General features: G+C 35.7%; 1 protein-coding gene across 1 annotated transcript; it reads left to right on the top strand.

Annotated features, from left to right (window-relative positions):
* Positions 1-737: 737 nt before the first annotated feature.
* Positions 738-1,366, top strand: LOC116912249 (60S ribosomal protein L17-like). The gene has a single exon (XM_032916232.1). The coding sequence runs from the start codon at positions 768-770 to the stop codon at positions 1,320-1,322; it is 555 nt and encodes a 184-aa protein (XP_032772123.1). The 5' UTR covers positions 738-767; the 3' UTR covers positions 1,323-1,366.
* Positions 1,367-10,549: the final 9,183 nt, after the last annotated feature.

The raw sequence follows: 10,549 nt of genomic DNA, 5'->3' as shown, positions 1-10,549 counted from the left end.
CCTTGATTTTTTGTTAATAGATTTGCCTTTTCTTTTATACTTTGAAAATTCTTTGAATTATCAATTTATTGCATGACACTTAAGACAAACCTGTAAAGTTTTTCTATGGATAAATTTGGAAAATATTTTAATTATTTTTATATTAGGAATTTTCTGCCTAATTTTTCTTTTTTCTTTACTCTTGAGATTGAATGTAGATCTCTCAGACACTGCTTATATTTTAAAATAGATTGATGCAAATGATTTTAGAATTATCTTTATTCGATAATTTCATATAAATATAGAAATGCCAAATCACCTGCACAACCACAAGATATCCCCAAACCTTTCCCTAAATTCATGTTGTTTCCTTCTTTTGACTTCAATAATTACCAATGTATAAAATAACGACTTTTGGCCTTAGCATCGTATAGAAAACAACTGCACTGTCCTCATGAGTCAATGTTTATGCCATGGCTGGGGGACAGCATTTTACTACATGCCTCCATGATTTTAGTAATCTGTTTTAAAATTAATACCTTGTTAGTGATTGTATCACCTCACTGTTGCACATTTAATCTATTAATATGCAATTTCAATATTTACAGTTATTTCTATCTGAAGATATAGTTAAATATATTTACATTAAACATTTTATTATTTATCTTTGAACAATTAAAACATTTTATTCCTCATAGAAGGACATGTGAGCTATTGTAAGGTTGATCTTCTCTCTTAAGAATTGCTTACATGGTCTTCCTGTAAGCGGCCAGAGGTGACCTGTGAAGATGGTTCGCTACTTCCTTGACCCAGAAAACCCCACGAAATCATGCAAGTCAAGAGGCTCAAACCTTCGTGTTCACTTTAAGAATACCCGGGAAACTGCCCAGGCCATTAAGGGTATGCATATCCACAAAGCCACCAAGTATCTGAAGGATGTCACTTTAAAGAAGCAGTGTGTGCCATTCCGGCGGTATAATGGTGGAGTCGGTAGGTGCGCCCAGGCCAAACAGCAGGGCTGGACACAGGGACGGTGGCCAAAAAAGAGTGCTGATTTTTTGCTGTACATGCTTAAAAATGCAGAGAGTAATGCTGAACTTAAGGGTTTGGATGTAGATTCTCTGGTCATTGAACACATCCAGGTGAACAAGGCTCCTAAGATGCGCAAACGATCCTACAGAGCTCACGGCCGGATTAACCCATACATAAGCTACCCCTGCCACATCGAGATGATCCTCACTGAGAAGGAACAGATTGTTCCAAAGCCAGAAGAGGAGGTTGCACAGAAGAAAAAGATATCCCAGAAGAAACTGAAGAAACAAAAGCTCATGGCACGGGAATAAATTCAGCATAAATAAATGCGGATAAAGTAAAAAAAAAAAAAAAAGAATTGCTTACATTTCTGTGGTTCATCCTGAGTCAAGAAATATTTTAACATATATATTAACTACCAGTTCTATTTTAATTTCCACGCTTTAGAAAAGTTATTTGTAGAAATATTTCATTTAAAAATTTGAATCGACTTGAAATCTGTTTTATAAACAAAATCAATATCAGGAAGAGATGGACAGATCTTTCCAATCATTAATTAGATATTAATATGTTTCTAATGCCCTGAAAACAAAATATTTAACAATAATGTGAATTAAAGTCTTATGTGAATTATTAGTATATCTCATGTGCAGAATTTATTATAATAAAATTTGTTGTCCTAAAATTATACAGATGTTTTCAGATATTCAAAATAATATCAGAAGCTTTACTTTTCTTTAAATGTTCTATGCTCACATTCTCTCTCTCTCTCTCTCTCTCTCTCTCTCTCTCTCTCTCTCTCTCTCTCTCTCTGTCTCTCTCTCTCCCCCTCTGTGTGTGTCTGTGTTCTTGTGAGTATGTGGTTTAAGAATATATGCATATGTTTCAGTGTGCCATACTGGTTTAAGAAGGAAACGTACAGGTGTATTTTTCCTTCTAGGATATATGATTTCTGAGTCCTGATCTATATTTTGACCCATAGATGATTAATTTTAAATTCTGAACAAAGCCTTACATTTGTTCCTTTCTTGTTACATTCCAACCATTATACCAGGACTGTTTTTTTTATATTCTAAGATGCTTTTGCATAATTGCTAGCCTCTGCATAACAAGAGACAAAATCCATTAGTGTCCTTATTCATAAAATTCAACTGAGCTGAAATATAACATTAAGGTATGGATGAATCTTTAGAACCACTCACACACACAGCACACACACAGACAAAGACACATGCAAAGGCACACACACACACACAGGCACACACACACACACATACACACACACATATACACACAGACACACACACACAGACACAGACGCACCCACATCATTTTCAAAGTAATAGGTTATGCATAGCAGTTGATTAATAAAAAGGAAAAATTAAAAAAATGATTAATGAAACCTCTGTGAAAGAGATGGCTTGTGAAGTGGTTTTCTTTGGTTTGGGTTCAAGGTTGTTATGGATAGGGAGAGAGCACATGTGCTGTGTTTCTTATTTAAGGGACTGTTTCTTAGATACTTAAAGTCCTCATCAGAGATATCTGATAATATAGAAACTATCTTCATAAAAATATACTTATCTACTCACTGTCTGGTTATTTATTAGATTTCCAGTACATCAGTGGTTTCCTCTCAGATTACTATGCTTCGATTTCATGCTCTATGCTTGCAGCTGTCTTCCTAGGTCTCTGGAGCAGATTCTAAATGTGAGAGGCCGTGGAGAGCTAAGAGTACAAGTACCTTGTATTGTCCTGGGATGTTAAGAAATGGGGTCTTGTTTCTGAAATACTCATTTTGGACTCCTAGATCCATCACCATAAAAGATTTCAACACTCTATATCTGTGTGCCATCTAAGTATATACAAACCCTGATATGATAAGAGCGCTCACTAATTTTAATTTTTATAAAAATAATTGTGCTGCTTCTCACCCTCATTTTCCCGGAACTGTGCATAGGAAGCTCATGGAAATCAGGCTGTGATGATGGACGTCCAGGTGGGGAGGAAGCAAACGTCTCCGCTCTCTTTTTAAAGATTTTTTTTATTTATTATATCTAAGTACACTGTAGCTGTCTTCAGACACACCAGAAGGGGGCATCAGATCCCATTACAGATGGTTGTGAGCCACCATGTGGTTGCTGGGATTTGAACTCAGGACCTCAGGAAGAGCAGTCGGTGCTCTAACCACTGAGCCATCTCTCCAGCCCTCTGCTCTCTTTTTTAGTGCCCTCCCTGACCACCTTCTGCCTTAATGAAAGAGAAATCAGGATGCCGAGCTCTAGTACCCATGGCTTTGCAGTCACCCTTTATCATACACAACCTGTTACAGTTATGTTTGATTTTTCAGTACCCAAGATCTAAATTCTAAGTTAAATTTGTTAGACTGAGTGCTTTCCAGACTTATTCTACGGGAAGAAAATAAGTTACACATTAGAGGAGTTGTTACAGATTATAAATTGTAAATAATGATTAGATCATAGCAATTTTGTATTCATGAGCTTTCAGGTTATTTTATAGCATTTTTCTCTCTGTGCATTCTATAGCCTCTATATGTGACAGCAACAAACTTCGATACGGTGAATGACGTAATCAGCAAGTTACTCAAAATGATCAGAAAACATGTAAGTTACTTTCAATCTACTTTGAGTTAAAATTGAATTTTGCTTTTGACACCCACATATGTGGAAATGTGTAAATACAGATGATATTTGATCATGATACATTTACAAATCATATTTTACAAATGCCTCGTTTTTAATCTGAAGTTATTGAAGACATGATAATAGCCCTTTGAGTGACATTTTTTCTTGAATTCGTGTCTAGTTTTATGTGAAATGAAACTCATAGCCCAATGGTTTGAGCTGTATGTGCAGTTTCACTAGATAATACATATCCACTGTAATAAATTGTGATTAATTTGTCATATGCTCACACCTAATTTAAAGAATGCCAATGTAAGAGGGAATAATTTTCTTTCTTCTTTTTTTTTAATTAGACTATACTGCCTATTTGGTATGTAATTCTGTAGTCTTTCCCATTTCTTCTTGTTTTTATTTCTCTTGTGTGAATGTGTAAGTCTACATGTTCTAGTGTGTTTATTTTTAACTTTTCATAAATCTTTAATAAATGACTCTACATTTCTGTCTTTTCTGCATACATATCTGTGTATATATTGTCTTTCTATTTTTAAATGTGCATGTGTATCTCTTTGTAACTCTGTGTGTGTGTGTGTGTGTTTCTCTGAGATTATGCATCCCTGTCTATGGCTTTCTGTGAGTTTGTACAATGAGAATCCACATGTCAGTCTGCCTCTCTGACTTTATGCCCCTCTGTGTCTTCCTCCCTCCCTCTCTCACTCTCTTTCTCTTTCTGATTCATTATCACCTCTCCTTGTATGTGGGGGTGTAGAAGGATATTTGGTGGTGTGTCTGCTTGAGTGCTTTTTGTCTGCTAGGTTAATACTTAAAAACTCTATGGGACAATGGCATTGGTTTTAAATAGGAGTCTACAAGAAAATAAAATTAATAATAATTCCAGTTAGAGCCACTCCCTGATTGTGCTCAATATTTCAACAAAATGTTCTATTTAGATGATTATTTCAAGGAATCCATAACATTGTGTTCAGTATTATGTTCTAGAACTCCTTTTCAGCGTCGGGCTTATTTTCCAGGATAGACACATGTCCTTCATCTCCACAGACTGGACATCTCTCAATGAAATATTTCCACTGTCTTAATAGTGCATTGATATTGTATCATTGTGTTTTTGTACCATTTTTAGGAAAGAAAGTTTGAAAACAGACTTTGAAGTATGCTGGCTCTTAAAGTTTTTGTAATCCTCTTCTACAATGTATATAGCTATAGAGATTTTTGCTATAATGTACATGTACACAAAGGTTTTACAAAAAACATTTTGTGTCCAGTTTTTGTTTTCTGTAATGGTCTCCATTTTCCGTACAAAGAGGCTTCTTTGATGAGGAATGATGGCCCCACTTATTGGTAGATATAATACTAATATATAGGACGTATAAGGAACGTGGCTGATTTAGTAAAATAATGGGAAAAATGTTAAGGTTTATGACATCACTAGTTCAATAAATCTGACTAAATTTCTTGCACCAGCCATGGTTTCATTCATATTGAGAGAAATTCTTCCAATTGTGAAAGTATTTCATGTGCAATTTTCCAAAATATAGATGCTTTAGGTAGCATCTGGATTTTTGGCAAAGTTGGGGGCTTAAGTGCCTGTTGCCAAATAAATCTTACAGGGATGTCTCAGCAATCAACTGGTTGTAGATGGATATGTCTAAGAAGCCTCCAGCTTTAAACACGGTTCTAAGGTAGATAAAGCAGTAGACAGATTGACAGGTTAGGGAAGCAACTGATAGTTGTACTCACCTGTAACACATTTGAAATATGACAATAACCAGTGTGGCAAGATGTCAGAATAGGTGCAATAAGTGACATTAACGGCTCAGTTCTAAACAGCTGCCCTTCGATTAGACTTAAATGTATTTTCTTTACCACAGAATTGAACATACTTCTGGGTCTTCATTTTGTTTCTCAGAAACCTAAGGTCCCCTTTAAAATTCAACATATTATGTCTTATTATTTCTCTTTAGGATGGTCAGTGCCAGTCCTTTGACTTGTCCAGGTCACACATTTTCATGCCTCTCTGACAAGATCAATTCATTTTCGTAGTATAACATAAAATGAATTAATATAAATATTTAATTCCTTCATTTTTGACTACTTTAGTTTTCTTCTTTCCACATCTGCAATTAGCCATAATTGACTATAGTCTGAAACATTAAAAGATGAAATTTATAAGAATAAGAGAATGCTCACCATACTAAGTGTAGAATATTTAGCAGTGAGTGCCTTATTTATGCAAGGATGGCAATCATTCTATCACCTAGAATTTCCTTGCAGTGTGTGCTGCCCATCATCTAGTTACTTTTCAACTATTATGGAACCAATGACTTGCTGTGCTCATCTTTGGTCATACTCAACGGACTCTTGTTTTGTACCACATTTCTAAATATGTAGGAAAATATGACAATTGAATAAGGCCAAGGGGACACACATTACCACCATTCTCCATAATGTCCTTCTGTATGCCTGTTGTGCCAGTGATGGCTGGATTACTGAGTTTATGAGACTTTATAGTATTTTACTTTATTAAGTGAAGCTTCACTTAATTACAAATGTACAAAATTATGAATCATTTCAATATCTTTTAAGATGTGTAACCATATGCTAGGACTGAGTGAGTGCTGATATTCTTATAAATACTTTTAATTTTTGCATAAAGTATGGCACACATGGAGCTCCCTTTGAAGACCAGAAGAGGATGCAGGATCAGTTGAAGATAGGGTTATCAGATTGTAAGCCAACAAAAGTCAACACGAGGAATCAAATCTAAGTCCTTTGGACAGAAAGGAAATGCCTAGACAAGATAACCTATGCATGTTAATCTTTGGACACAAACTAGGAAAATCAAGTTTCATGAGACTATCAAAAGTGTATACTAGTCTTATATTTCTTGGGTTTTGTTTTGTTTTACTGTGTTTTGTTTTAAAAAAAAAAACTTGAGTGACCCGTACTTATGTAAGGCAAAGGACACTGTTGTTAAGACAGAATGGCAACCAACAGATTGGGAAAAGATCTTTACCAATCCTACAACAGATAGAGGGATAATATCCAAAATATACAAAGAACTCAAGAAGTTAGACTGCAGGGAGACAAATAACTCTATTAAAAACGGGGTTCATAGCTAAACAAAAAATTCACAGCTGAGGAATGCAGAATGGCTGAGAAACACCTAAAGTGCAACACCTTTAGTCATAAGGGAAATGCAAATCAAAACAACACTGAGATTTCACCTCACACCAGTGAGAATGGCTAAGATCAAGAACTCAGGTGACAGCAAATGCTGGCGAGGATGTGGAGAAAGAGGAACACTCCTCCATTGTTGTTGTGATTGCAGACTGGTACAACCATTCTGGAAATCAGTCTGGAGGTTCCTCAGAAAATTGGACATTGAAATACCTGAGGATCCAGCTATGCCTCTCTTGGGCATATACCCAAAAGATGCCCCAACATATAACAAAGACACGTGATCCACTAAATTCATAGCAGCCTTATTTATAATAACCAGAAGCTGGAAAGAACCCAGATGCCCTTCAACAGAGGAATGGATACAGAAAATGTGGTACATCTACAAAATGGACTAATACTCAGCTATCAAAATCAATGACTTTATGATATTCATAGACAAATGGATGGAAATGGAATATATCATCCTGAGTGAGGTAACCCAATCACAGAAAAACACCATAGTATGCACTCATTGATAAGTGGATATTAGCACAAATGCTCGAATTACCCTATATGTATAGAAGTAATGAAACTCAAGAAGGATCACCAAAATGCGAATGCTTCACTCCTTCTTTAAAAGGGGAACAAGAATACCCTTGGCAGGGAATAGGGAGGCAAAGTTTAGAACAGAAGCAGAAGGAACGCCCATTCAGAGCCTGCCCCACATGTGGCCCATACATATTCAGCCACCAAACTAGATAAGGTGGATGAACCAAAGAAGTGCAGGCTGACAGGAATCAGATGTAGATCTCTCCTGAGAGACACAGTCAGAATATGGCAAATACATAGGCGAATGCCAGCAGCAAACCACTGAACTGAGAACAGGACCCCCGTTGAAGGAATCAGAGAAAGGACTGGAAGAGCTTGAAGGGGCTCGAGACCCCATATGAACAACAATGCCAACCAACCAGAGCTTCCAGGGACTAAGCCACTACCCAAAGACTATACATGGACTGACCCTGGGCTCCAACCTCATAGGTAGCAATGAATAGCCTAGTAAGAGCACCAGTGGAAGGGGAAGCCCTTGGTCCTGCCAAGACTAAACCGCCAGTGAACGGGATTGTTGGGGGGAGGGCGGTAATGGGGGGAGGATGGGAAGGGGAACACCCATAGAGAAAGGAAGGTGAAGGGGTGAGGGGTTAGGGGGATGTTAGCCTGGAATCCGGGAAAATGAATAACAATTGAAATGTAAATAGGAAATACCCAATTTAATTAAGATGGAGGGAAAAATATGAGTAAATAATATAACCAATAAAAAATGGAAAAATCATTAAAAAATTTTAAAATGAAAGATTATAATGGGACAACTTGGAAAAATCAGCAGCAGAAATCTGCCTATCTATGTAGTTTTAGTTTACAGAAGTAATATGTCCTGTCAGTTATGATCCATTGTGTTAAAAATCTTATTTATAATCAAGTAATAAACAGCTAGATTTTGTTTCAACAAACTAAATGGAATGTTTATTTCCTACATAAATTAGATTAATTATAATTAATTCCATTGTAATGAAGATACTGAAGTTGTATTTATTGTGCATGGATATACAAGGGACATCAGAGTGCCTTGCAAATATCTGTGCTTAATCAATGAGATCTTTATTATTTCATATTTTAGTAATGAAAGAAGAAGCCTTTCCATCCATGTAGAATATTTAGTTCAGATATTCATAAGTACTTCAATGTTTGACTACCTCTTATCTCAGAAATGTATCAAACTAAGTTTTAAGTGATTGAAGAAACAAAACTCAGCATATGATTAATGGACAACAAGCAGCAAAAGAACGTCTTTCTAATGAATGATATGAAACATTTAATGAAAGCACAACACCAATACTTGTAATATTATTCTATGAAATGAAATGGAATAGAGGCTATCACATGTCTATATCTGATGCAGATATAAAATTCCACAAGAAAACAAGGGACAACCAACTAGAAGGAGACAATGGAATATTCTCTGTTAAACATGAAAGCAAATTTTTATTTTATATACCCATCAGATATTATTGTTCAAATATTAAGATGGCCATCCAACAGAATAACTTAAGGGGAACAAATGAACCACAGATTTTCTTGATAATCAAGAAGGACACTGTAGTGTGTGATGTGCATTCTTTTCATCATATCAAGCCTATAACGTGTGATTTAGGCAAAAAGAGAAAGAGAGTTCCGAAGTACTATTTGTGTTCCAAATAACATAGTGGTTGTCTCTTGTGAAAACAATGTGGAGCCTCACCTCTCAAACTTGACAAAAGCAAATTCGACATTACTGAAGGATCTGCATGTTTCACCTCTATGCTTGATATAATGAGTACAGTATGGATCTCAGTCCAATGCATATGAGCACCACATAACTTCCAAAACACTCACACAGCTCCGGATGACATTTTAATTGCAGTCACAACAGAGTGAAGAGTCAGCCTCCATGCATGTTCTCAAGTCATTTGACATGGCATTACCATAAAGTATAGAAAAGGATAGAAATTCGCATTAGGACTCTCTATTTACCCTTTTTTTTTAGGTGTGCATAAGTAGTGAAAAAATACTTACACTGTCAAAGACATAATTTAACCAAAATATGGAACAAATTCTAATCCATAGTAAGTAGGAAAGTTCATAAACCCCATAGCAAGATTGTATTATAAGCCAGGGAAGTACCAATTATGCTGAAAATAGAGTAAAATTTCCACTTTATTTCTATTGGAATAGAATTCAGTGTGACCCTTATGAACATAACAATAAGGTATTTCAAAAATTATAAATCACATTCAATGCTCCATCCGTGTCACTCACTGTAATGTAAACAAGTTACATATATGAGCATATCAGACGTACATCTGTGTTGTTGCAATGTAGTCCGAGACAGTACTATATCAAAACAAATACCAACTAGACAAAAATAAAAATAATATAATGCATATATTAACATTAGCAATAAAATTCTCTCTCATAAATGATACATAAATTGTTTCATTCCTTCAAATAGAACATATGCAATTGTTCTCATTCATCTTAATGAGGTATGAACAAACTCAACCAAAAAATATTTTATCAAATGGCATTGACTGCCAAGGACTGATTATCAGGCAATCGATCAGCATTATAACTCATTAAATATCTGCACTGGAAAAGATATTGGATAGCATGGGTATTGAATCTGTATAATTCCAGGCATTATTGGATTTAACATAATGACACCATCTCCAGATAAAAGGAATCATAGGAAGATTGAGGAGATTTTGTAAACATGAATTTCATACAATAGGATATGAACAGAGAAAATGCTCAACTCCTGACTCAATGTTGCCTGTGAGACTGTGCTTCCCTTCAATAGAAAATGGAAGACAAAATGTCCCATGATTCAACTCAAAGCCTGAATGATATGGAACATTTATAACTTCTCAACTCTAGTCTTACTATAGAAGTTCTGTTGAAATCTATTGGGTTCACACATATGGCTGTTTACACGTGATCTGGTTCAAGCTGTCCAAAAGAAGATTGCCCTTTGGAAGATTTGTGTCACAGATATGAATGAAATCATGGTTGTTGTGGATGGAGAACATGATCTTCAAAACATGTTTTCGGAAATGTTTTGATCAAAAGTTTTCAGACCTCAGATGTAGAGCTTGAGGCCAGAATTATCCTATTGTATCCAGGGA

This window comes from Rattus rattus, chromosome 11, assembly GCF_011064425.1.
Source record: "Rattus rattus isolate New Zealand chromosome 11, Rrattus_CSIRO_v1, whole genome shotgun sequence".
NCBI lineage: Eukaryota > Metazoa > Chordata > Mammalia > Rodentia > Muridae > Rattus > Rattus rattus.
The sequence above is the reverse complement of the archived record's forward strand: the minus strand, read 5'-3'. Positions and strand labels throughout refer to the sequence as shown.